Source organism: Nerophis lumbriciformis, linkage group LG18 (genome assembly GCF_033978685.3).
Source record: "Nerophis lumbriciformis linkage group LG18, RoL_Nlum_v2.1, whole genome shotgun sequence".
Taxonomy (NCBI): Eukaryota; Metazoa; Chordata; class Actinopteri; order Syngnathiformes; family Syngnathidae; genus Nerophis; species Nerophis lumbriciformis.
This window is the reverse complement of record NC_084565.2, coordinates 32,807,350-32,835,347: the sequence shown is the minus strand read 5'-3', so window position 1 is coordinate 32,835,347 and position 27,998 is coordinate 32,807,350. Positions and strand designations below refer to the sequence as shown.

Here is a 27,998-nt window from a genome sequence, read left to right as displayed (position 1 = left end):
TATCAAGGAGCTTTTTGTATTATTAGGTCCATCAGTGCTAAATATTATAAACTTATCACTTTCCTCCGGCACTGTTCCCCTAGCATTCAAGAAAGCGGTTATTCATCCTCTGCTCAAAAGACCTAACCTTGATCCTGACCTCATGGTAAACTACCGACCGGTGTCCCACCTTCCCTTTATTTCGAAAATCCTCGAAAAAATTGTCGCACAGCAGCTAAATGAACACTTAGTGTCTAACAATCTCTGTGAACCTTTTCAATCCGGTTTCAGGGCAAATCACTCTACGGAGACAGCCCTCGCAAAAATGACTAATGATCTACTGCTAACGATGGATTCTGATGCGTCATCTATGTTGCTGCTTCTTGATCTTAGCGCTGCTTTCGATACCGTCGATCATAATATTTTATTAGAGCGTATCAAAACACGTATTGGTATGTCAGACTTAGCCTTGTCGTGGTTTAACTCTTATCTTACTGACAGGATGCAATGCGTCTCCCATAATAATGTGACCTCTGACTATGTTAAGGTAACGTGCGGAGTTCCTCAGGGTTCGGTTCTTGGCCCTGCACTCTTTAGTATTTACATGCTGCCGCTAGGCGACATCATACGCAAATACGGTGTTAGCTTTCATTGTTATGCTGATGACACCCAACTCTACATGCCCCTAAAGCTGACCAACACGCCGGATTGTAGTCAGCTGGAGGCGTGTCTTAATGAAATTAAACATTGGATGTCCGCTAACTTCTTGCAACTCAACGCCAAGAAAACGGAAATGCTGATTATCGGTCCTGCTAAACACCGACATTTATTTAATAATACCACCTTAACATTTGACAACCAAACAATTACACAAGGCGAATCAGTAAAGAATCTGGGTATTATCTTCGACCCAACTCTCTCGTTTGAATCACACATTAAGAGTGTTACTAAAACGGCCTTCTTTCATCTCCGTAATATCGCTAAAATTCGTTCTATTTTATCCACTAGCGACGCTGAGATCATTATTCATGCGTTCGTTACGTCTCGTCTCGACTACTGTAACGTATTATTTTCGGGTCTCCCTATGTCTAGCATTAAAAAATTACAGTTGGTACAAAATGCGGCTGCTAGACTTTTGACAAGAACAAGAAAGTTTGATCATATTACGCCTATACTGGCTCACCTGCACTGGCTTCCTGTGCACTTAAGAAGTGACTTTAAGGTTTTACTACTTACGTATAAAATACTACACGGTCTAGCTCCGTCCTATCTTGTCGATTGTATTGTACCATATGTCCCGGCAAGAAATCTGCGTTCAAAGAACTCCGGCTTATTAGTGATTCCCAGAGCCCAAAAAAAGTCTGCGGGCTATAGAGCGTTTTCTATTCGGGCTCCAGTACTATGGAATGCCCTCCCGGTAACAATTAGAGATGCTACCTCAGTAGAAGCATTTAAGTCCCATCTTAAAACTCATTTGTATACTCTAGCCTTTAAATAGCCCCCCTGTTGGACCAGTTGATCTGCCGTTTCTTTTCTTTTCTCCTCTGCTCCCCTTTTCCTTGAGGGGGGGGGGGCACAGGTCCGGTGGCCATGGATGAAGTGCTGGCTGTCCAGAGTCGGGACCCGGGGTGGACCGCTCGCCTGTGCATCGGCTGGGAACATCTCTACGCTGCTGACCCGTCTCCGCTCGGGATGGTGTCCTGCTGGCCCCACTATGGACTGGACTCTTACTATTATGTTGGATCCACTATGGACTGGACTCTCACAATATTATGTCAGACCCACTCGACATCCATTGCTTTCGGTCTCCCCTAGAGGGGGGGGGTTACCCACATATGCGGTCCTCTCCAAGGTTTCTCATAGTCATTCACATCGACGTCCCACTGGGGTGAGTTTTTCCTTGCCCGTATGTGGGCTTTGTACCGAGGATGTCGTTGTGGCTTGTGCAGCCCTTTGAGACACTTGTGATTTAGGGCTATATAAATAAAGATTGATTGATTGATTGATATGTTGCCATCCAAGCAACGTTACCATGGACGCCCCTGCTTATTTCAGCAAGACAATGCCAAGCCACGTGTTACATCAACGTGGCTTCATAGTAAAAGAGTGCAGGTACTAGACTGGCCTGCCTGTAGTCCAGACCTGTCTCCCATTGAAAATGTGTGGTGCATTATGAAGCCTAAAATACCACAACGGAGACCCCCGGACTGTTGAACAACTTAAGCTGTACATCAAGCAAGAATGGGAAAGAATTCCACCTGAGAAGCTTAAAAAATGTGTCTCCTCAGTTCCCAAACGTTTACTGAGTGTTGTTAAAAGGAAAGGCCATGTAACACAGTGGTGAACATGCCCTTTCCCAACTACTTTGGCACGTGTTGCAGCCATGAAATTCTAAGTTAATTATTATTTGCAAAAAAAAATAAAAAAAGTTTATGTGTTTGAACATCAAATATGTTGTCTTTGTAGCATATTCAATTGAATATGGGTTGAAAAGGATTTGCAAATCATTGTATTCCGTTTATATTTACATCTAACACAATTTCCCAACTCATATGGAAACGGGGTTTGTACATGTTATGACATCTTTGTCTTTCTTGATGACAGTGAGGAGATTCCCTTGCAACAGTTGCCATTCAGGCCCCCGAGAACCTCATCGCCAGTGGACCCCTTGACCACTCCGCATCTGACGTTCCCCGACACCTCCTCCATTAAGAAGTCTGATTGACGTCGCCACACAGACTATCCTGCATTATCTACCATTAATATCGCTGCTGTAGCTCCTAAGCTGGATCATGCAGTTATACGGTTAACTGCTTATTTACTCATAATGGGGCAGATTTTATTGTTACCTCCTGTAACGAGAGGACTTTTACAATCACAAACGTAAAATACGTTTTAGTAATAAGATACCGTTTTTCAAGCTTCGAGGAAGCCAACAATTAACAAAACAAGAAATTAGCTATGGTTGTACAATAGCTTAAGTTAACAATACTACATGTATTCGGATCTAATCGGTACGCAGCGACAGTAATCCCTTGTTTGTTGCTGTCACTTGGTTCTGGACGTGACCGGAAAAAAATACTTTCTGCTAAGTAGGAATCAATGTTTTCATAGCTAGAACATTAAAGCATTTTGTGGCATTCTAAATAGTTTTCAATATTGAGAGAGCCCTCTATAACCATGAAATAAGACCCTTTTGTTGGGCGAGGCACCTCCTAGAGCAGGGGTGTCAACCTCGTTTTCATTGAGGGCCACGTTGCAGTTTTGGCTGCCCTTAAGTGCCCTTCCCTGGCCACTTGTAACATAAATAAAAGCAAAATAATTACAGTTAATTTTATTACCTATTCTGTGTTTTATTTTGCACGATTGCACCAAGAAAAATCCCTAGTTTGTGAACCTGTTCTCAAACCATGGCAATAAAAACTATTCTGATTCTGAAGTGTAAATAAAATACATATATAAGGATTAGCCGCATGATTTTGTCCTACCGGCCAAGCTTGCCTTTAAGGATTAGCCGTATGATTTTGTCACAGGATTACCTATGCATTTGATTATTAGTAAATGTATATTTTACCTACACTGTAAGAAAGAAATATCTGTGGATTTTGCGGTCAAAAAAATGGCAGAATTTTACCATAACATTTACAGTAAAATGGTCACACTCTTTTTTTGTGTTTTTTTTTGCATGAAAAATATAGTTGCAGTTTTCACCATTTTTTACTGTAAATGTAAAAATGGTACTACAGTTTTTTTCTTACGGTAGGATTCTGAAGACCAAGCTGTTTTAAAAAAAAAAAAAAATGTATATTGTCATGTTTACAGTGTACAATTTGATGGATAACTTGCTTTGAAATCATAAGGCTATGTATGATAAAATATATGTTGCATTATAAGAACAAGTTTAAAAGATATATAACTGCATGCAGTATATGTCTTTTTTTCTGTCAAAATAGAAAAAGAAATCAAGATAAAGTACTTAATTGATGTATATTATTGCCAAGCTGATGTGTGCGTGTGTGTGTTGGGGGGACTGGATGTCGCAAGTCAGAAAATGAATTTTAGAATAACCTAAAACCAGTAACGGCACAAACGATTAGGACAAGTTAGGGGAGACTGACAAGGTGGGGGGGCCAACTTTACACAGGTGTCAAACATGTACAGTAGATAAGGTCATATTTTTTACCTCATTCCTGTGAGAATCCTGCACGTGACTGAAGTATTAAGGAGTGGGACTATCCAGGGCTAGCTGCAGTGTGCTCAATCACTATATTGCATCTCTTTCGGACTTACCAGGTCTTATGCCTGGGGATAGGATGATTGGCAACACTAAATTGGCCCTAGTGTGTGAATGTTTGTCTGTGTTGGCCCTGCGATGAGGTGGCGACTTGTCCAGGGTGTACCCCGCCTTCCGCCCGATTGTAGCTGAAGATAGGCTACAGGGACAAGCGGTACAAAATGGATGGATGGATGTCGGTAGTGCATTATTCACACACTGGAGTCTAAAATACAACCTTAACTACTGTACTCACTACTTTGGCAGATATTCATCAGTTTTACTGATAATTGAGTGACAAACAGGCTGATATTTATTAAAAAAAAGAAAAATATACTTCCATATAAATAAAATCATCAATGAAACAACCCAAAATGAGTCTAAGATGTACATTAAACTATAATATACAGTATCATTCTAATGGCTCAATAAATACAAGCTCCAACATGGCACGGTTCATGGTGCTATTCTACATGAACAGAAATACTGCAATGTACATCAACGTGATCCCATCTAATTGGTAGACTTGTCACTGGAGCTGTTCAGGGGCGTGTGCTGGGAACTGGTGGAGACATTGTGAGACGACGAGCTCCGCAAGGGAGAGAAAGATACGCCTTGTCGGCGCATCTCCTGAATGGCCCTGTGGCTGGTAACGAAGACAAAACACCAAACTGTTACAGTGCACACGTTTTACTGTATCCACCTCACTCACTCAGTTTCATTGGAATCAATTAGACAAACAAAGCAATAACATTTTATTTAAAAATAATTATAAAAAATATTTTTGAAGGTAAAACAAGAGAAGAAATATAAAATATCTTAAAAGGGGAACTGCACTTTTTTTGTGGAATGTTGCCGATCGTTCGCAATCATGAAAGACGCGACAGATGGATTAAAAAAAAAAAAAAAGCATTCTAAATATTACTAAAAGTACACTTACAGCGGAGCTAATGGGAGCTCCTCTATTTCGCCCATTAAATCCAAAAAATAACCATTCAAAAAGCGGCAACGATACTCCATTTACATTTCGTGACAGGAATATTAACCATGTATTAGTGATATTGTTATTATAAGCGCTAACACTAACTATTTATAGCGGCGCTGTGATCACTAGCGTGTGTCCCTAATATTAGAGATGCCCGATAATATTGGACTGCCAATATTATCGGCCGATAAATGCTTTAAAAGGTAATATCGGAAATTATCAGTATCGGTTTCAAAAAGTAAAATGTATGACTTTTTAAAACGCCGCTGTGTACACGGACGTAGGGAGAAGTACAGAGCGCCAATAAACCTTAAAGGCACTGCTTTTGCGGGCCAGCCCAATCACATAATATCTACGGCTTTTCACACACACAAGTGAATGCAACGCATACTTGGCCAACAGCCATACAGGTCACACTGAGGGTGGCCGTATAAACAACTTTAACACTGTGAACCCACACCAAACAAGAATGACAAACACATTTCGGGAGAACATCCACACAGTAACACAACATAAACACAACAGAACAAATACCCAGAACCCCTTGCAGCACTAACTCTTCCGGGACGCTACAATATACACCCCCGGCTACCCCACCCCACCCCTCCCCCACCTCATACTCTCTCAGGGAGAGCATGTCCCAAATTCCAAGCTGCTGTTTTGAGGCATGTTAAAAAAAATAATGCACTTTGTGACTTCAATAATAAATATGGCAGTGCCATGTTGGCATTTTTTTCCATAACTTGATTTGATTTATTTTGGAAAACCTTGTTACATTGTTTAATGCATCCAGCGGGGCATCACAACAAAATTAGGCATATTGTGTTAATTTCACGACTGTATATATCGGTATCGGACATCTCTACCTAATATGTTTACATCTTCGAGTGGTCTGCTGCTTTCTCATGTCCTTGCTCCCTGTAAGTTTATTTTCAGTCATAAATCATGCATCCCACCTGGACAGAAGAAGTCTGCGTAGGTATTCCGAAAGGTTGGTACAGTTTGACAGCCATTTAGGACCATTGTAAGCAGACTTTTGATCGCATTTATTTAATATTTAGAATCCACCGTCATGTCTTTCATAATGATTGTGAGCGATACACAATTATTGTAATAATAATTGTGAACGATTAGACGGGGCACAGGGCAACTGCACTTTTTTTGTAATTAAATCATGTTCAATCAACTGAATTTACCACAAGTGGATTCCAATTAAGCCGTTGGAAAAATCTTAGGGATGAGCAGTTCAAACAGGATGCACCTGATCTCACTTTTGAGCTTCACGGCAAAGGCTGTGATTTCTTAAGTTTTATTTAGTTTTAATAAATTGAAAAAAATACAAATTAAACTTTCACATTGTCATTATGGGGTATTGTGTGTACAATTTTGAGGACACAATGAATTGATTCTATTTTGGAATAAGGCTGTGACGTAACAAAATGTGGAAAAAGTGGAGCGCTGTGGCTCATGAAGTCTGCAGTGGGTAGTAATCAGTACTAATCAGTGATGTTCTTGAAGGAAATACCGAACGTTGTGATGTGCCGCCCTATGATTAAAATGAGCCTAATACGTAAATATGATATAGTTTTAAGAATGTGCGTGTTACTACATTACATATATACTTACAGCATGTACCGTAATATGGAGTTGTTTTTTTTAAGTGCTTTATATACAGAATAGAGCGACCCCCGTGGGCTCCATTTTAAGCGGACATTTTCTCGCATTTATTTACTAGTTGGAGCGCAAGAAAAAAAGAAAAACGTGTTCTTTCTTAAGGCTTGGGAATGATAGGCATAATTCCAAAAAAAGCAGTTCACCTTTAAAGGGGTAACTATATTTGATGAAATGATGAGTGGGTTTCTTATTGTGAGAATTTGTGAATGAAATTAAGTATAATATTTATTAATATACTTAATACTGTCAAGTATAAAGTGATAATGTATTGTATTGATGACTAAAAGCAAATTAACTAAGTGATCCAGGAGGTCATACGTTTTTGCTTCTTGCTGCTCCTTTATGGACTAAAACCACACAATTAGGGATGTCCCGATCCGATATTTGGATTGGATCGGCCGCCGATATTTGCCAAAAAATGTGTATCGGCAAGGCATGGGAAAATGCCGATCCAGATCCAGTTTAAAAAAAAACTCCGGTCCGTGTTTTCCAACGCACCGATTTAAATAATACATTCCACTTTTCTGGCGCTCCCTAATTTCTGTTCCGCATTTTCCAGCACACCTTCAACACATCCACAGGTATGTGGATTCTCAGGCAGTTGCTTTTAGCTGCTGGCAGTACACGACAGGCTCTTCTCACTCTTTCCTGTGTCTCCCTCTCACAGACAGTACACACGTCACATACTGTCACGTCATACGTCACATACGTATACGCCCTTTCCCAGCAGAGAGGTAGCAGCATGGCTAACGTTAGCTGTGATGCTAGCGCAGCCGTGTGACGAACGTTCCCTCTAAGGTGCACGCCTGTGCAATTGCGCACTGCTCAAGCGTCCTCTGCGCACAGCAATTCTATGCCACGCACAAAATCAAATAAAAAAAATAAGCGCATAACAATTTTCGACACACGGAAACGACAGAGAAAACAGTTTTCGCCATCATTGTTCAAATATTGTAACGTCTTGTCGAGACGCTTATAAAATGCCGAGGCAAACATTTCCACATCAACACCGTATGAAAAAATTAAGTGATTTTTTTTACCGGTAGTTGTGATTTCCTTCTCTGCATGAAAGTTTAAAAGTAGCATATATTAATGCAGTATGAAGAAGAATGTTTTAATGTAGACATGCAAGCCTTGAAAGAAATTTTTTAAAATCAAGACTACATTTCCTGCAAATGGGTGCATTTCTACCCTATATTTTAACTTTAGATTTATTCTCATATCAAACTCTTTTGGCTGTCTTTTTGATACTTGGCGCCCCCCTCCACACCCTGGATTATAAATAATTCAATGTGATTATCTTGTGTGATGACTGTATTATGATGATAGTATATATCTGATAGTATATATCTGTATCATAAATCAATTTAAGTGGAGCCCGACTTAAACAAGTTGAAAAACGTATTCGGGTGTTACCATTTAGTGGTCAATTGTACGGAATATGTACTTCACTGTGCAACCTACTGATAAAAGTCTCAATCAATCAATCAAAACACATAGAATCATCATACTGCTGTGATTATATGCATCAAGTGTTCATTCAAGGCTAAGGCAAAATATCGAGATATATATCGTGTCTCGCAATATGGCCTTAAAATATCGCAATATTAAAAAAAGGCCATATCGTCCAGCCCTAGTTTCAATGATGCTATTTCTGTTTGTCATGTATAATTTTGTCTATTTTGTGTTTATCCTTGAATAAACAGGTCAGTTTCTTGTTACCAACCATTGTGTATTATTCAAACTCCACTAATTCAGCTGGCTAGTTGTTATCAAGAGTACTAAAACCCTTTTCAACATGATTCTGACAACTAAGTAGGCTAAATAACTTTAAACTTTAATACATGCTCGGATAGGCCAGTATCGGTATCGGTCAGTATCGGTATCGGATCGGAAGTGCAAAAACAATATCGGTATCGGATCGGAAGTGCAAAAATCTGGATCGGGACATCCCTACACACAATGTTTCTTTTTCATTTTTGTTTTATATTACTATTGTTTTTTGGGTTTTTTTTGCAGATGAATATATTGCATTAAAGATGCGTGACTGTGAATTGTATAGATGGTAAGCTGTGTTCAAAATAAATTGGTGAATTGAATAGGAAAAAAAACCTAACCATCATAAAAACTTTACGACAATAAAAGCAATGTTTTAAGCATTTAGCATTTTTAAAAGGGGCTGTTTGCAGCGGTTAAGCGGCTGCCTAGAAAAATATGTTATTAGAAAGTACACCATTGTTTTTTGTCAACACAAAGCAAAATCTGAATGTTTTGTTCAGACAGCTTAGCATTAATTGACCTACATTGGATTGGTTTTCTGTACGCGGTTCTCGCTGGAAGAAGACACTCATTTAATTCACCTTTAGAATTAGGTTCCGCTGTGAATTGAAGCAAATAAACTCACCGCTCATAGCGCTCTGAGATCAGCTGTCTGTTGAGGACGTCCATCTCGGTCTGAAGCTGAGAGACTTTACCTTGCAGCTTGGACACCTCCCTCGCGTGCTCGGCGCTGCAATTCAACAAGTCACCCGGGTAAATTTGAAGGAGTTGGTGTAACAGTTGAAATCGATGGAGTCGTACTTCTTTTTGTCGGCCAGAGTGAGCCGGTCGCGCAGGACTTTCCGCTCACACTCTTTCTCGCTGGCCGTCAGGCTGGTTTGCAACTCCTTTTGGCGAGTGGTGGAGATCAGCGAATTCAGGGTGCGGACGGTTTGCCTCTCGCTCGCCAGCTGCTTCTTCAGCAACTCCGCCTCCGACTGAACGTCTTCCAGTTCTCCTTCCACCTGCAGGACAAGCACGTCACCGAAAAAAAACTACAATTAATTGTTTACGGTGTATTATTTTATGCACCATAAAAAGGTTATTACAGAGTGTTTTGCACCAAAACTAAAATGGCAAATGAGCGCAGGTCTCACCCTTTCCAGCTCCATGTTCTTGGACACGATCTGGCGTACGGTAAGGTCCTTGCCCGAGTCTAGTTCGACACACAGCTCCCTGACCGAGGCCAGGTCAGCGACGAGACCCGCTTTCTCCTCCTGTGCTTTGCGTAGCTCCTCCTCAAGGCGGGACATTGCTCGAGTGAGCGTGGAAACTTGTGCCTCGTACGCCTGCAGGGCTTTTACATGCTGAACAAACAGCAAGGGAAGACAAATGCCCTAATTACAGCCTCCGAGTTGGCGGGTGCATGGTCCACAAAAGCAATTCACCACCGGGGGTTGAGTTCAGTGGTTCTAAAACTTTTTTCGGTGATATACCCCCTGTGAAAAGTTTTTTAATTCAAGTACCCCCTAATCAGAGCAAAGCATTTTTGGTTGAAAAAAAGAGATAAAGAAGTAAAATACAGCACTATGTCATCAGTTTCTGATTTATTAAATTGTATAACAGTCCAAAATATTGATCATTTGTAGTGGTCTTTCTTGAACTATTTGGAAAAAAAGATAGGTTTTTATTTATATTAATAAAGAATTTTTGAATTGTTGCTATTTTTAGAATATTAAAAAAAAATCTCACGTATCCCTTGGCATACCTTCAAGTACCCCCAGGGGTACGCGTACCCCCATTTGAGAACCACTGGTCTAGTTAATCCTAGCTCAAAAAACAAAAGCATTACCGTAATAACTGTGGCTACACCCAACTTCCTGATGTAGTTTTCATCAACTCCACAAAAAGTCAATAGCTCCATTTTAAATAACATGAGGGGTCAGCATCCAGGAGCTTAATCTACCGCTACATACACTTTAAAATGTTGGTTGAACTACTTGGCTGTCGGTGTGAAACATGTGTTATACCTCCCAAATTTTTTTTTAATGCACACTTCGACCTGCAACAACTGCTCGTTGGTGAAATTGAGTAAGCAACATTCTTGTGACCCAACAGAAGCACATAGTCTGGCGCTCTTTTTAAACTTTATTGCCAACCTTAACAAGCCAAAAGCAGCTCTCATAACACAGTTAGCACTGCAGCACTAGCCTAGCCAGTAGCAACAACGACACATATCTAACAGTATAGCAACGTCTAACAGGATAGTGTGAGGATGATCGATGTCGACTATGTGGCTAGGAGGAAGAGTCCGCCGAACATCACTGGCTCTTTTGCCTTGCGCTGCTAACAGATCGGTACTATCGACAATTGGGCAATTTCTTCGGGGAAAACAGTAGCCTTGAATGAGAATATAGCACTTCTGAGGATCATCCTCATGCTCATACGCCTTGGATGACTCAATAACAACAACAACAACACAGCGCTTACTCATAATGCACCAACAACGATTACAGCAAGCGAGGTTGCATTCAGTAATTCCCGGAATTTTGCGCATCAACCATTACAACTCAAAAATGTTTTTTGCACATTGTCGATGTTCTTTATTGCTGCAGTAACTATGACAATTTGTTGTAGATTGTATTTCTTATTTTTTAATGAATTGGCTATTATTTAATTCAAATCACTCAAGTATTTCAAATAGTCTGTTCAACTTGACTGTCCAAGTAACAACATTCCATAAAAACAAACAGGCAGTGTTTGGGGTATTTTTGTGTGCAACAATTTGCAGGTTTTCAATATTTTTTAAGTACCAGATAGATAGCTCAATAGTTTATTCTTCTCTGAGAGAAATTCACATTTCCGGCAGCTATACAACAGTAGATATGCAATGTTTAGGAAGAAAACGTACTAAAAAATTTGCAAAATACACATAAAAATATTACCCATGACAGGCAAGCACTGTAGAAAAAGCTGAGCAAAATAAAATAAATTAAAATACAATACCAGCTTATCAATCAATCAATCAATGTTTATTTACAGGTAAAAGCCAGTAAATTAGAATATTTTGAAAAACTTGATTTATTTCAGTAATTGCATTCAAAAGGTGTAACTTGTACATTATATTTATTCATTGCACACAGACTGATGCATTCAAATGTTTATTTCATTTAATTTTGATGATTTGAAGTGGCAACAAATGAAAATCCAAAATTCCGTGTGTCACAAAATTAGAATATTACTTAAGGCTAATACAAAAAAGGGATTTTTAGAAATGTTGGCCAACTGAAAAGTATGAAAATGAAAAATATGAGCATGTGCAATACTCAATACTTGGTTGGAGCTCCTTTTGCCTCAATTACTGCGTTAATGCGGCGTGGCATGGAGTCGATGAGTTTCTGGCACTGCTCAGGTGTTATGAGAGCCCAGGTTGCTCTGATAGTGGCTTTCAACTCTTCTGCGTTTTTGGGTCTGGCATTCTGCATCTTCCTTTTCACAATACCCCACAGATTTTCTATGGGGCTAAGGTCAGGGGAGTTGGCGGGCCAATTTAGAACAGAAATACCATGGTCCGTAAACCAGGCACGGGTAGATTTTGCGCTGTGTGCAGGCGCCAAGTCCTGTTGGAACTTGAAATCTCCATCTCCATAGAGCAGGTCAGCAGCAGGAAGCATGAAGTGCTCTAAAACTTGCTGGTAGACGGCTGCGTTGACCCTGGATCTCAGGAAACAGAGTGGACCGACACCAGCAGATGACATGGCACCCCAAACCATCACCCAACCATGCAAATTTTGCATTTCCTTTGGAAATCGAGGTCCCAGAGTCTGGAGGAAGACAGGAGAGGCACAGGATCCACGTTGCCTGAAGTCTAGTGTAAAGTTTCCACCATCAGTGATGGTTTGGGGTGCCATGTCATCTGCTGGTGTCGGTCCACTCTGTTTCCTGAGATCCAGGGTCAACGCAGCCGTCTACCAGCAAGTTTTAGAGCACTTCATGCTTCCTGCTGCTGACCTGCTCTATGGAGATGGAGATTTCAAGTTCCAACAGGACTTGGCGCCTGCACACAGCGCAAAATCTACCCGTGCCTGGTTTACGGACCATGGTATTTCTGTTCTAAATTGGCCCGCCAACTCCCCTGACCTTAGCCCCATAGAAAATCTGTGGGGTATTGTGAAAAGGAAGATGCAGAATGCCAGACCCAAAAACGCAGAAGAGTTGAAGGCCACTATCAGAGCAACCTGGGCTCTCATAACACCTGACCAGTGCCAGAAACTCATCGACTTCATGCCACGCCGCATTAACGCAGTAATTGAGGCAAAAGGAGCTCCAACCAAGTATTGAGTATTGTACATGCTCATATTTTTCATTTTCATACTTTTCAGTTGGCCAACATTTCTAAAAATCCCTTTTTTGTATTAGCCTTAAGTAATATTCTAATTTTGTGACACACGGAATTTTGGATTTTCATTTGTTGCCACTTCAAATCATCAAAATTAAATGAAATAAACATTTGAATGCATCAGTCTGTGTGCAATGAATAAATATAATGTACAAGTTACACCTTTTGAATGCAATTACTGAAATAAATCAAGTTTTTCAAAATATTCTAATTTACTGGCTTTTACCTGTATATAGCCCTAAATCACAAGTGTCTCAAAGGGCTGCACAAGCCACAATGACATCCTCGGTACAAAGCCCACATAAGGGCAAGGAAAAACTCACCCCAGTGGGACGTCGATGTGAATGACTATGAGAAACCTTGGAGAGGACCACATATGTGGGTAACCCCCCCCCCCTCTAGGGGAGACCGAATGCAATGGATGTCGAGTGGGTCTAACATAATATTGTGAGAGTCCAGTCCATAGTGGATCCAACATAAGTCCGCATAAGCTTAAGTACTAATATTGGTTAAAATGTTAACGATACCATCCCTAAAATAATGCTGACTGAGCAATTTGCTCCTTCAGGCTATTGCAACATTGTTTCATGTGTGCAAAATGAGAAGAAAAGATGAACGCAATCGATTAACATTGGTTCAGTTGCTGCTGTGTTGCGGCTTGGTAATAAATGACCATTAGGTCATGGAGAGTAACGTTTTTCCATGTTTTCATGCATTCCAAATTATTATTCATGTTCCTCTTTTAAGTAAATGGGCGTCCCAGCTATAATTGGAGCATTTATCATACCTCTATTGAATCCAGGATCACTTCTCTATCAGCTGTTTGTTGGAGGACATCTCACCTGCTGGATCTCCAGCTCCTTCTGGCTAACGCTTTCGCGGAGGTGCCTGCATTCTGTCTCGGAAGAAAGAAACTCCAAGCGAATGGAGTTCTTGATGTGCTCAATCTGCTGCAGCCTCAGCTCCTGTTCCTCCTTGTCAGTGTGGGCCGTGTGGAAGCGCTCCTGCAGGTCTCGGTTCTCCTGCTCCTGTGGGTTAACATGTAGGGGTCAGCTGGCAGAAGAATGACCTCCACTTTCGTAACCGATCTCCAACAGTTGTCTGTTACCTTTGTCTTCAAGATGTTCTCAATCCTGGACATTGCAACGATGTAAGAGTGGACTTTTATCTTCAACTCATCCCGCTCGTGTAAAGCCTCATCCATCTCCATGTGGACCGCCTAGACGCAACAGAACATGCTGGTTAATTATTGTGTTTTCTGAGCAAGAAGGATAGAGAAAAATTAAAAACCTTACCTGGTTCTCTCTTGTCATGGTTGACAGGTCGTCTTGAAGCCTCTTCTTGTCTCTGACTAAGACCTCTTTGCTGTCTCGGAGTGCCGTCACATCTACTTGAGCGTCATCCAGCTGTTTCCTCAGGCTGCCGATCTCCCTCTCACGGCTGCTTAGCGCTCCCTGCAGCTGACTGGATCATAAAAGGCATCAGAATACACAAGTCACAAGAACTTTTATGAGCAATGATGCCTTTTGGGTTCCACTCACGCCAATGATTTGTCCATTACGGTGACTGTGTGCCTCACATCTTCAAGGGTTTTTTCCTACCACAACAACATGATCTTGGTTTTTACTGACAGTTGTTTGACAACAAAGTGAGGAAGGAAATGAAATAAAATAAAATTTAAGCTACCTTCTTTGCAAGCTCCTCCTGAAGAACAACCAGCTTCTCTGTCTTCTGATCCACCTCATCCAGCAGAGCATCTTTCTCCTTATCCAGTGCTGAGCAAGACATCTGAAGAAGCTCTGCTTCCTGCTTGTACTTGGACACTTGATGAGTCAGCGCCTCTGGTGGACAAACCAGAAAAAAGAAAAAAGAAAAGAAAATTCAGGACAAAACGAGGTTTCAAGTCGTTATGGTAACGTAATGGTGTAACAGCAAAAATGTTCACCAATTGTTTCTTCAAGTGTTTCCATTTCCTCATGAGCAGCCCGCACCTCATTAGTCTTGACAGACAGCGTTTGTTGGAGGTCGGAAAGTAATTGTTGCGTCTGCTCCAGTTGCAGCCTATGGACACACCAAAGTTTAACAGAAGGAATGCACATATTACCAACCTATTTAATCATCTGCAATAAAACAACTGCCCTTGGTTTTACTGAGTTTTTTGCAAACGGGACGGCGTGGCGCAGTTGGGAGAGTGAACCTGCCAGCAACCTGAGGGTTCCTGGTTCAATCCCCACCTACTACCAACCACGTCCCGTCCGTTGTTGACACTTCACCCTTGCTCCTGATGGGTCGTGGTTAGCGCCTTGCATGGCAGCTCCCGCCATCAGTGTGTGAATGTGGGAATAGTGTCAAAGCGCTTTGAGTACCCTGTAGGTAGAAATGCGCTATACAAGTATAACCCATTTACCATTTAAAACCAACTTTTCTTACGTATTGGTACTTGTTTTTGTGCACTTAGGATTTGCATAAGTCTGGAAAATCTGAAATCAAACCGTGGAGGCATTGCAAAGATATTCATAAAACAATCTTGCCTTCCGTCATACTTTCTCCAAACGAGCTGTTTGGAATTTGCTCTATTGTGACATTTCTCCCAACAGTGGGCTATCCATATATGGTTGAAATTTACCGAAGTTGTGGGGCAGATTTGCTCGTACATGCATCCTCCGCTGTCGCCATTTCTAATACAAAGTAGCGCATAATTCACACTTAATCTGTCACTCGCTATGGAAGCACTAAAAAATACAACATGGATGGCGGGGAACAAGACGCTGTTAAAGTGGATGTACGTACTGTAAAGAAGACCGCCAACAAAACAGCTTGAAGATGATCTGTAAAACAATCTGTCAAAAAAATACCAATCTATGCATTATTTTGACCAAAGAACCACCATTACATGTTACATAAACCACAAGGAAGTGTTTTAAATGCAGAAAAAAAAATCATATTATGACCCCTTTAAGACTTTAGGACCACAATGAATAACGTTTAAAAACCCATTTCACATCCATACTGTTAAAAAAACAAAAACAAGACATAAAGTAAATAAGACCTAGACATGCTTGCAAATTTATGCATTTTGTCACTTCTCTTTGACATTCAGGATTCCAATGCCTCCATGCCCAATGTTCGTTTGAAGGAAGTATGAAGAAAAGCAAGATTGTTTTATGAATATGTCTACAATGCTTCAATAGTTGGATTTACATTTTTTGGGACTAAATACTAAATACACAAAAACAGGTACCAATAGGTAAGAAAAGTTGTTTTTGCATATTAGGGCCTCGTTAAATTAAACTTTTTAAGATACCCTGCACCAATAGTACCTGGCACTCAAAGGTTCAATAAAAAAAAACTCCTTGTTAGTATTTAAGGACATAACAGTATTTGACCACTTTAGAACACACCTGAGATTGGTAGCAGCTTTCCTCTGATTGGCCGACTCCTCCACATTCTGACGCAAGGCAGCAGACTGAACATCCAACTGCTGCTCAACATCCCGCTTGCTGTCTTTTAGTGCAAAAAGCTGTGACCGCAGTTCCAGGTTCTCTTGCTCGAGCTTCAACACAGAATACATAAAAGGCATCAATGCTTTGTGTCATAACACGCTAAACAAAAATGATGGATGAATGGCAACAGGTGGATACTCAAGTTAATTATGTACCTCCTGCCATCTAACAGAAGAGCATTTAATTGTTCCATACTATATGTTGCTGGCATAGATAGATGAAAAACGATCTATTATTCAGAGAAATTAAATAATTTTCCATCTACAGTGTTTATTTGAAAAGCACACATTTGTAAAGAACTATACAGTTCAATCTAGTTCATCTATGTATTTATCCTCAAATTCATCATCAAGCTTACACTGTGAACGACATCCTGCAAGTCAAGAATCCTCTTTTCTAGGCCACGTCCTTCTGGAAGAGCGGAAGTCGGTCCAACCTGAAAAAAAAAAATGTCCTAGGTTTTTCACTTCAGTAGTTTTTTTACAGACTTGCTTTAGAGTTTACATTAAGGAACACCACATGGTTACACAGAACATGTCTGATAATAAGCAAGAGGAAGCAGAGCTTATTTAATCCTACCTCTTCTCCAAATCCATTACTGATACAGTAATTCATTCACAATTTGTACAGTATATATTTTTTCTACATGTTGATACCTCAAATGTTTTCTTTGCATACTTTTTTTTGCCTTTTGGTTCGCAACAAGGGGTGGCACTTTTGTGGTCTCACCGCTGCTTTTTTGTTAACTTTCGGATCTACCTTGGGGAGCCATGGCCATGTCTGCACCGGAAACCACCTGCTGGTTCTCTGCCACACCAGAGTCAGCGTGGAGAGACCAGAGGAGATGCAGCGGAAAAGACTGGGCTGCGTAGCTAACGTTGAGCGTCGGGATGAAAGAGCTTCACGGAGCCCTGGCTGAATGAGCATGTATCGGACACTTTGGTCTTCCTGGATGGATTTCCGATCATCTGCGCGGACTGGACGTTGACTGGAAACTGGCCGAGAGCTCGTGGGCCTTGGTTGCTTTATTGGGTCTGTTCCTGTCTCTGGCCCTGCCCCCCCGGCCCCTGCAGCAGACAATGCCGTGAAGCCCCGCAAAGGCCAATGCAAACCGCTTTCAGGTGTGATCATGGGAAAAATTAACATCAAATCAAAACCATACAAATATAAGACATTACCCCTTAGCAGGTCGTTACAGTATGAATGGATATACCGTATTTTTCGGAGTATAAGTCGCACCGGAGTATAAGTCGCACCTGCCGAAAATGCATAATAAAAAAGGAAAAAAACATATATAAGTCGCACTGGAGCCCGGCCAAACTATGAAAAAAACTGCGACTTATAGTCCGAAAAATACGGTATATAGCTTATTATGTGTGCACTATTGTCTAGTAATGTTAAAGTTAAAGTACCAATGATTGTCACACACACACTAGGTGTGGCGAAATAATGTGCCGACATCTTGACCACAGCGCTGCCGAAACCAGATGTAAACAAGACGCACGCGATTGTAGTCAGTAAGTCTACATTGTGGACGTAACTTTCGGGGTTTCCCCGAGATTGCTAAGATATCTGTGGCGGTGGGGGCGTGATTAGGGGCTCAGTACAGTACAAACATTTCAAACAAATCTGTGTTATTAATTAGTATTAACATAAATGTTTATATGATATTGTTTTGTTCTATTTTCCATTGTTGCTGCTTATTGTAGAATGTACATACAACAGTTAAAAAATGTTCAAGTGTCCACAGACTATTTGTGATTTTTTTCTAGCGACAAATCTAGCATCTTTTTATGGCGTTATTATAGAATTTGCTCGTTCCATCTGTCACTCGATGTCTCTGACGAAAAGCGAACTGCAGCGAGGATGACGTCACACTTGCTTTGGACTGCTCCAGTGGGACTTTCTTTCTTTAAAAGCCGCCACTGTCCTCTTAATATACCGTATGCACATTTTGTATATCGATGTCCGCGGGTATATCTCGGATATATTAAAGTTACGCCCGCATCTCAGACATACTGACTACGCTCCAGACAATCGTGTGTATCTTGTTCACATCACAACATCCGGTTTCAGCAGCGCTGACAAAGTATTTTTTCGGCGGCCAAATTTTAGTTCATCACTTAAGTTAAGTTAAAGTACCAATTATTGTCACACACACACTCGGTGTGGTGAAATTTGTCCTCTGCATTTGACTCATCCCCTTGTTCAACCCCTGGGAGGTGAGGGGAGCAGTGGGCAGCAGCGGTGGCCGCGCCCGGGAATAATTTTTGGTGATTTAACCCCCAATTCCAACCCTTAATGCTGAGTGCCAAGCAGAGAGGTAACATACCGATCTCAAGGCGGACACTAACCACTAGGCCAGTGGTTCTCAAATGGGGGTACGCGTAACCCTGGGGGTACTTGAAGGTATGCCAAGGGGTACGTGAGATTTTAAAAAAATATTCTAAAAATAGCAACAATTCAAAAATCCTTTATAAATATATTTATTGAATAATACTTCAACAAAATATGAATATAAGTTCATAAACTGAACATCAAATCAAGTAGGCTATTCCATTCATTACCATAAACCCAGAGTTTCCCCCATGCCATGATGGCTTGACCCTCACTAAAATGTCTGTCAAAAAAAACTGTGAAAAGAAATGCAACAATGCAATATTCAGTGTTGACAGCTAGCTTTTTTGTGGACATGTTCCATAAATATTGATGTTAAAGATTTCTTTTTTTGTGAAGAAATGTTTAGAATGAAGTTCATGAATCCAGATGGATCTCTATTACAATCCCCAAAGAGGGCACTTTAAGTTGATGATTACTTCTATGTGTAGAAATCTTTATTTATAATTGAATCACTTGTTTATTTTTCAACAAGTTTTTAGTTATTTGTATATATTTTTTTCCAAATAGTTCAAGAAAGACCACTACAAATGAGCAATATTTTGCACTGTTATACAATTTAATAAATCAGAAACTGATGACATAGTGCTGTATTTTACTTCTGTATCTCTTTTTTTCAACAAAAAATGCTGTGCTCTGATTAGGGGGTACTTGAATTAAAAAAATGTTCACAGGGGGTACATCACTAAAAAAAGGTTGAGAACCACTGCACTAGGCCACTGAGTAGGTTGTCAATAGTGCGCAAATAAAAGGCTATGTACATCCATTCATACTAGTACGAACTGCTGGTGGTAATGTTTTATGTTTGTGTGGTTTTGATTTGATAGTTTTTTCCCCCAATGATTGCAAACATACTGTTCGTGCCAGAAAGCAGATTGGCGGAGAATGAGGAATTGTTGTTGTGTGTGGTTTTGATTTGATAGTTTTTTCCCCCAATGATTTCAAACATACTATTCGTGCCAGAAAGCAGATTGGCGGAGAATGAGGAATTGTTGTTGTGTGTCCGGGGCTGGTTCGAGAAAGCACGAAAGTGATTGCACGGGAGGCACAACCTGTTGGAATTGGGCCGGTTGATATAAGTTTCTTAATACAATTTAAAAACAGCAAACGTTGGACCTTAAGACTTCTTTTGGAAGCTACAATACCTGATATTAATGTATCTTGTTTTCAGCTTAAAAAATCCTTATTTTTAAAGTGTGGCGGCGCGCCACGTTCAGTTACATTATGGGGAAACTCTGACTATCAAGGGACAGAAGTAGAGTCTCTAAACACGAGTACAGTCTATAATAACACTAGAAACAGATGCTAGATTTGTTACTAGTCGTTTTAAATAAAAAAGTCAGAAGCCTCTAGACACTTGAAAAATTCTCAAAGTACATTGTACAATAAGCAGCAACAATTGAAAATATGGCAAAACAATATAAAAATATATGTTAATACTACCAGATTTGTTTTTAAATGTATGTAAATATTTTCTGAGCCTTTTTAAAGAAAATGATATCATCATAGCAAATTATGCGATGACGTCATGGTGACCATGCCCCTAACCATCCGCCAACGCCACAGGTTTCTTGGCAATCTAGGGAAAACCTTGAGCCATAATAATAAATATAAAAAAGGGTATTATAAGTAAAAATCTTAGGGATAAGCAACTTCAAATGAGGCAATCTAGTACCCAATAAAAACAATTCATAGAGATGTACAGATACATACTAACCCTAAATTCCTCCATCAGTAAATCTCTTTCGGCATTAACCTGCATGATTTTATTCTCTGCCAGCTTTAGCTCCTCTCTCAAGTTCAAGACGTCATCAGACGTGCTTGAGCGTACACGGGCATCCTCCAGCTTCTCTTGTGTCTGCATAAAACAAAGCTTTAGATACTTTCAGGTATAAAGAAATCATGTCAGATATAAAATGGCCGTGTAGGTCACCTGGTAAAACATCATTTTGAAGTGGTGTCTTTCAGCGCTAAGAGCTTTCACTTTCGTCTGGATGTCTTCCGTGTGCTTCTCCACGTCCACCAGAGCCGCCTTCAGCTCATCTCTTTCCTTCACCAAAGCGAAAAACTCAGATTCCTCAACGCCTCCCTGTGTATCAGCAAGTTCAAACGTTACATCTCACTAACATCAAAAATGTTTTTTTTACCTTGATTACCTTGCGCCGTGGACTTCTGCTCCTGTCTGGACTGCCGCGACTGGGGCTGCCAGCTCCTCGGAATCTCTTGCAGTGTTCGGCCTCCTGGCGATAGCAATCCCTCTCCTCCTCTAGACTCTTCACGAAGGCGTCTAAGCGCGACGGGGAGCGATCCCGTCTGCAAACGCCGTGTTTTGCTCGCATGTCCTCCAATTCCAGCACTATGTCTCTTTCTATATAACAGCAAGCAATCAATGCAGGTGGAGAATTCACATTTCCATAACAACAAACTGCATCTTTTTACCAGCGGACATCATCTTCTCCACTTTGTCTTGCAGCCTGACTTTCTCTCTCTCTATGAAGTCTACCTTTGCCTCCAGTTTCTCATTCTGCCCTCTGAGCTCCACCAGCTGGTCAGTAAGTGAACCTGTTTCAAACCCCCTCTTGGAAAGTTCCTAGGATATTGAACAATAATAATGGTGGAAAATTAGGGGTCTTTTAAAAGAGTATTGCTTAGTTATGCCACATATGTACATCTGAGAGTGAGCGTATTGTGGGTTTAGAATGTGTGGATTATTTTGAGTCCATCCATTTTTTTTTACTATACAAGGTGCCGTTATCATTCACAACTGGTGGAAGGAACGACAGCAATATTTTTATGATTTTGGGCAACACATTCTCGGGTGCTTGAGCGTGAACAAGCGTGCCATGGACTTTGAATTTGTGGATTGTGTTATTTTCTATAGCTGGCAGAAAGAGCAACGCCATTAATTACACGTTGCACAGAAGCATTTAAGTCCCATCTAAAAACTAATTTATATACTCTAGCCTTTAAATAGACTCCTTTTTAGACCAGTTGATCTGCCGTCTCTTTTCTTTTCTGCTCTGCCCCCCCCCTGCTGCGTGGAAAGGTTATCAGGTGACCACATTTGACGCGCTAGCTGTTCAAAGTCGGGACCCGGAGTGTGTATCAGTTGGGGACATCTCTGCGCCGCTGACTTGTCTCCATTCAAAATGATCCCCTGCTGGCTCCACTATGGACTGGACTCTCACATTATTAACTAGATCCACTCGGCATTCATTGCACTGGTCGCCCAGGGGCGGGGGTCCCCACATCTGCGGTCCCCTCCAAGGTTTCTCATTACGCCCATTGGGTTGAGTTTCTTCTTGCCCTGATGTGGGATCTGAGCCCTGATGTGGCTTGTGCAGCCCTTTGAGACACTTGTGATTAAGGGCTATATAAACATTTGATTGATTGATTGCACAGGGGCTTTGCTTGAGCAAGCACACATTGCGTTTTAAATTTGTGGATTATTTTGAGTCCATCAATAAATTTTTATTATGTGGTATAAGGTGCAGGTTATCATTTGTAAATCGGGGGAAGAACGACATTATTTTTAAGACATCAGGTAGCACATGGTTATGGGCTAATGCATGAGCAAACGTAACATGGGTTTTGAATTTGTGGTTTACTTTAAGGCTTTTTAAAATTAATTTCCATTGCTAAAGGTGGAGGTTATTAATGGCTGGCAGGAAGAGCAATTACATTAATTACATGACACGTGTGTTGCACATGCAGATGTGCATGAGCGAGTATACATTGTGCTTTAAATTTGTGGATTATTTTAAATTTATAAATTAATTTCTATCCTACAGGGTGCCGGTTTTCATTCCTAACTGACATACAAACGACAAAATTATTTTTATGACGTCAGAGAGCCCATGCTTATGGACTCGTGCATGAGAAAGCATATCGTGGGCTTTGAATTTGTGGATTATGTTGAGTCTTGATGAATTTCCATTGTGTAAAGTGGAGGTTAACATTAGTAGCTGGCAGGTGGAGCGATGCCATTAAGTGCATGACCTGTGTGTTGCAAATGTGATTATGGATGAGCGACCATTTGTAGGGCTTTAACTTTGTGTATTATTTTGAGTCTATTTATTAATGTGTATTATACAAAGGTGCCAGTTATAATTATAATTATTTAATACATTTCCGTTGCCCAAAGTGGAGGTTATCATTATTAACTGGTAGGAGGATGGATGTCATTAATTACATGACACGTGTGTTCTATGACTTGCTTGTGCATGAGTGACAGAACTGCAGGCTTTGACTTTGAGAATTAATTTGGGCAATTTTCCTGATTTCACAAAACACTCACCGTTCTTATCTTTTTAAGGTTTTCTTCTAAATTTTCAATGACTTCCTGTTGATGACTAATTACTTCCTGTAGAGAGGGAAAAACAAAGGTTTAATATGGGGGTCTTTTTGTTCTACGTCTTAACTTTATACGCTGACTTTAGTATCTAGCAACTCCTGATCAGCCATTTCCAACGCCCGCTTCTTATCCATCTCCATCCGCTTGGCCAGCCCGTCGATGTGTGTCAGCTCCTGACACAGTTCAAAGTTCTTAATGGAGAGATCGGTCACTTTGGTGGAGGACTTCTGCTGCAGTCCCTCTACCTTCTGCTGTAGCGTCCTATTGCTATCTTGCAGGAAATCGATCTGTGTAACATAAGAGCACAATTAACACACAATCTCCCAAAAGAATGCAGGATAATTCTCCAATGAGTGACTCACTTGAAGGTTAAGTTGGGCAATCCGTTTCTCATTGCTGATGTTCTGAGCCTCCAAAGAGATGACATCACGGGGTCGCCCTCCGTGAAGTGAACGATTCAGACGCTCTATCTCTCTGTCCCTCTCGGACACCTTCAAGAAATATTCGTAAAAGATGATCATCCTCATGGCTATATAAATACATTTCCCTGTTTACTTACTTGAGTATTTAACAGTTGTATACATTCATGGGACTGTTCCAGCGCATACTGGATTTTTGTGACTTCTTCCTCCAGATCAAGAATCCTATGAATCCAAATGGCGTAAGCACTTCGCGCAAAGCACATAAGAAAATAATGAATACACTGCAAACCTTTTATCGGCCAACTGCAGCAGATCTGCTATGTACGGGTCGTCTGGCTGGGATACGGGGTAAGCTGATGTCGTGGGTGGAGGGATGAGCTCTTCTGTTTGCATCCTCTGACGCCTGAAAGGGATACTGCGCTTTTTTCCACCTAGGACACGGTGAAGTAACATCCATGCATATTTTTCATTGGGTGTAGTTTATAGTGTTACATCAATTTAACCACAGGATTGAATTGATATAGCAGATATACATTTATTAACCTATAAGTAGGGCTGGGCGATATACCGGTATTATGAATTATAAGGGTATATTATAGAAAGAGGTATGTATTTGAGACAATACAGCCATACGATACACTGTATGTAATCCTTCATGTTTTGACACGGAAGTATCTCTACTCATTCTGTCTGCGCTGGGTGCTGTGTCCCGCCTCCTCTACGCACAGACTGAGGTGGGGTAGGAGCCGCGCTCACTTGAAACAAACTCCACTAGGAGTGTGTAAAGCATACATGTCAACCTTCCCCTTTTAGCCGGTAAACCACGTATTTGTGTCCTCCATTCCAGGCGTCCGTTTGACTCAAACCTCGGCATCACTCGGGACAACACACGTTCATGACAGCAGCGCGGCGAGTTGCAATTTACGCGATTCTATCAAATTAACGACGCGAGAGAGATGGATGCACTCGAAAACGATGGAGAAGACACGTCTGACAAAATATAAACTATGTGTTAACTATGAGATAAGTTCCTAGTTGCAACGGTATGAAAAAAATGATTTAACAAGCTGCCAGAAATAATGAAGTGATTTTATGAGCTTTGATTATACTTTGCTCAAGAAGCACTGCCACAACAAATGTACACACAATCTGGAAGGGTGTTTAGCTGCAGTGGCAATATCGTTACCTGCCACACAGCATCCTGCAGTTGGCAGCTTAGTGTTCCTGGCTTAACAAGGGTCTTCTAAAAATACACAATTGTTAAAAGGTACATTATTTTCAAGTTGCTGCTTGTTTAAAAGGTCCTCTTAAACCAGGGACTTTATTTTATGTTTTGTGTTCGTGTAATTAGATGAGGATTTCAGCATAGGTAAAGGTTTATGAAGATTATACTTTATTATTTTCAAGGCTTTTTAACATTTTATGGGCATCATTTTATGCATGAAATTCGACCATTTCCAGAAATGTACTCATATTAAGTATTTGTTTCAATATAACAACTTGACAAGCACATTTCTTCTTTCTTTTTCTTTCTTTCTTTCTTTAGTTTATTTGGAACATGAACACACTTACAGCTTAATACATCACACGATTTCAGATCATTTCACTTAACATTTCACTTTACAAAGGAGTCGGAAGAAGCAAAGCTTATTTAATCCTAACCCTTTCCCACTTCAGAGCGTTTACAAATATATACATTGATTTACTGACTATTTTATAGCAAAAATACATCCGTGAATGAGAAATACAGCAATTTTGTAATATATAATTAAGTCAGTCATGATACACATACTGAGATGAAGAATATCTTATTTTCAATAAGGTTGAAAGTGTTTCTCATAATTCTTCTTCTTTGTACTTTGTAAGCATTATTACGGTAATTTGAACAACCTCTTAAACTGGATCATATCAGTACATTGTTTGACTTCTTTACTTAATCCATTCCATAATTTAATTCCACATACATGCTCCCTCCACCCCAGCAGACGATGGCGTGGAACGCCGCAGAGGCCACCACAGTGTATATGTTTCTTTTACGTTTTATTCATAGCTGTAGGTAGAAGTGGCTGTTTGCATCAGCTCTGCTCTTTTAACGTCATTAATGTCCTTTGATGTTTCCCTCTTACACACATGTAAGAGGGATGTGTGCTATGGCTGTGAGTTGTTTTATCCCTTGGCCTCAGTCTGGACCCCCTCTCCAGGGGACCAAGCTTAGACCGATTTTATTTGTTCTCACCCCTCCCCCCCATTGTCTACCTGTATCTCGCCTTTTTGTAAGGGACGCCGGAAGTTGGCAGACCAGTCAGCGATCCTGTTCTGTCTGCCTGTAATGTTTGTCTGATCTTGAATGGGATTGTGCTGAAAATTTTTATTTCCCCTCGGGGATTAATAAAGTATTTCTGATTCTGATAGTTTTTATACAAGTGTAATGCTAATGCTGCACAATACTAAATGTGATATCATCCGTGGTAAATACATTAATGCCATCATATATATCTTGTGATTAGCGATTGGTGCTTCCCCCCAATGTCAAACTAATTCCTACATCCCTGACTGTAGTATGAGGTCTATTATCACAATTGTATTACTATCATCATCATCAAGCATTGGATACTACCTGGCGTCTGCACCACTGCTTGCAAGTTCTTTTCCTGGAGCTGCAGGATTCGCTCAGCTTTGGTTTTGCCGTCCTTCTCCAGGCAGCGGAGCTTGTGCATGTATTGGTTGTTAAGGAACGTCAGGTCACAAGTGTGGTGTTCCAGTTTTCTGATGCGGGTTTTCAGCTCTGCAAATAGGCAGACAGCATTGTTTAGGTTCATAATATTAGTGTATAGCAGGAGGCCAGACTAGGATTGATGATGAATACCTTTGGTGGCGTGGTCCTTCTCCTCCATCACCTTCAGAAGCTCCTGGTGGACTTCATTGTTCTCCTTGACCAGTCGGGCATTATCTGCCCTGTATGGCTCCAGAAGAACATCACAGTTGAGGCATTCTTTCTCGTTCTTCCCTTGTGACAGTCTTGCATTGCGCAGGCTTTCAGTAGTACGGACTAGATCACTGCAATGGAGAAGTAATGCATTCATTTGAATAACTGGGTTAAAAGTGGACATACAATTAGTGCCAAAAGTGTGTGTTTACCTGAATAGTTTCTCAACTAGTGGCAGTGATTCTATTCCAAGAGGATGCTTGTAACCCAGCTGGTCCAGACGCTTTCTCAAGTTGACAAACTTCCTCTCGGCGCTTCTTTCCATGACTTTAATTAAAGGTTAACATGATCAAATACACAACAGCTAAGCTTTTATTGTTCGCTGACTCTACTAGAGCCGCTAGCATCTGGAGGCGCTAGCTAGCCCACAGCTACAGAACGAAGGAGCGAGTTACTAATATATTTCACTCTTTATTAGCCTGCCGCTAATAAAAAGATGGACATTTTAGATGTCAGTAAGTCTGAGGTTTCATGAGTAAAATCTCAACATTGTCTTCTACTCACCTCAGACGGAAGGAAGCAGTTCTGTCTGATAGCTAACGTCCCCAACGACCATTTGGACCCGCGTAAGTGTCTGTTTTGGGCGCATTCAGAACAACGGAACCATTGTCACTACATATGGTATACTTAGCGTTATTTTTTCAAGTTTGGTGACGTTTTAAGTTTGAAAAGAGCGCCGATGAGCTCGGGTTTGGCTTCGTCACCATGGACGTAAGGCAACAACTCGTGGGGTGTGTGTTGTGCTCACCAGCGTCGCCCGTGTAGATCCGCGAGAGGGGCGGTGTCAAACGCCTGAACAAATTTTTTTGTGTTGCAAATACAAATATACACACACACACACACATGTATATATGTATACATCACACACATACGCGCGCGCACACGCACACACACACACACACACACACACACACACACACACACACACACACACACATATATATACATCCATCCATCCATCCATTTTCTACCGCTTATTCCCTTTGGGGTCGCGGGGGGCGCTGGAGCATATATACATATATACATATATATATATATATATATATATATATATATATATACACACATGTATATATTATATAGATGTATATATATATATATATATATATATATATATGTGTGTATATATATACACACACACATACAGGTAAAAGCCAGTAAATTAGAATATTTTGAAAAACTTGATTTATTTCAGTAATTGCATTCAAAAGGTGTAACTTGTACATTATATTTATTCATTGCACACAGACTGATGCATTCAAATGTTT

At 40.6% G+C, this 27,998-nt stretch overlaps 2 protein-coding genes across 9 annotated transcripts in view; one reads left to right on the top strand and one right to left on the bottom strand.

Annotated features, from left to right (window-relative positions):
- The window catches only part of LOC133617838 (uncharacterized), a 48,141-nt gene extending 44,526 nt beyond the window's left edge, over positions 1 to 3,615 (top strand). For all 6 annotated transcript variants that reach the window (XM_061978126.2, XM_061978130.2, XM_061978129.2 and 3 more), the window contains one exon: positions 2,584 to 3,615. In XM_061978126.2, coding sequence (XP_061834110.2) covers positions 2,584 to 2,704 — 121 coding nt within the window. In that variant the 3' untranslated portion in view covers positions 2,705 to 3,615. The remainder of the gene's footprint in view (positions 1 to 2,583) is intronic.
- Positions 3,616 to 4,442: 827 nt separating this feature from the next.
- cep135 (centrosomal protein 135) lies at positions 4,443 to 27,494 on the bottom strand. Of its 3 annotated transcripts, none has more exons than XM_061978141.2 (26): positions 27,235 to 27,466; positions 26,883 to 26,997; positions 26,611 to 26,801; positions 26,362 to 26,529; positions 24,034 to 24,175; positions 23,882 to 23,966; positions 23,685 to 23,813; positions 23,568 to 23,609; positions 23,403 to 23,495; positions 23,266 to 23,331; positions 21,408 to 21,558; positions 21,125 to 21,336; positions 20,902 to 21,057; positions 20,686 to 20,826; positions 16,930 to 17,007; positions 16,470 to 16,621; positions 15,014 to 15,129; positions 14,755 to 14,909; positions 14,610 to 14,665; positions 14,364 to 14,532; positions 14,177 to 14,287; positions 13,911 to 14,096; positions 9,827 to 10,036; positions 9,492 to 9,694; positions 9,316 to 9,420; positions 4,443 to 4,898 (listed from the first exon to the last, which is right to left on the bottom strand). In XM_061978141.2, exons 2-26 carry the CDS (start codon positions 26,993 to 26,995, stop codon positions 4,766 to 4,768), a joined length of 3,363 nt encoding a protein of 1,120 aa, XP_061834125.2. In that variant the 5' UTR covers positions 26,996 to 26,997; positions 27,235 to 27,466; the 3' UTR covers positions 4,443 to 4,765. The 3 variants fall into 3 exon arrangements, with proteins under 3 accessions (XP_061834125.2, XP_061834124.2, XP_061834123.2); XM_061978140.2 differs by adding an exon at positions 27,479 to 27,494 and having other exon boundaries at positions 4,444 to 4,898; positions 23,403 to 23,609; positions 27,235 to 27,304; XM_061978139.2 differs by having other exon boundaries at positions 4,444 to 4,898; positions 23,403 to 23,609.
- Between the last annotated feature and the right edge of the window lie 504 nt (positions 27,495 to 27,998).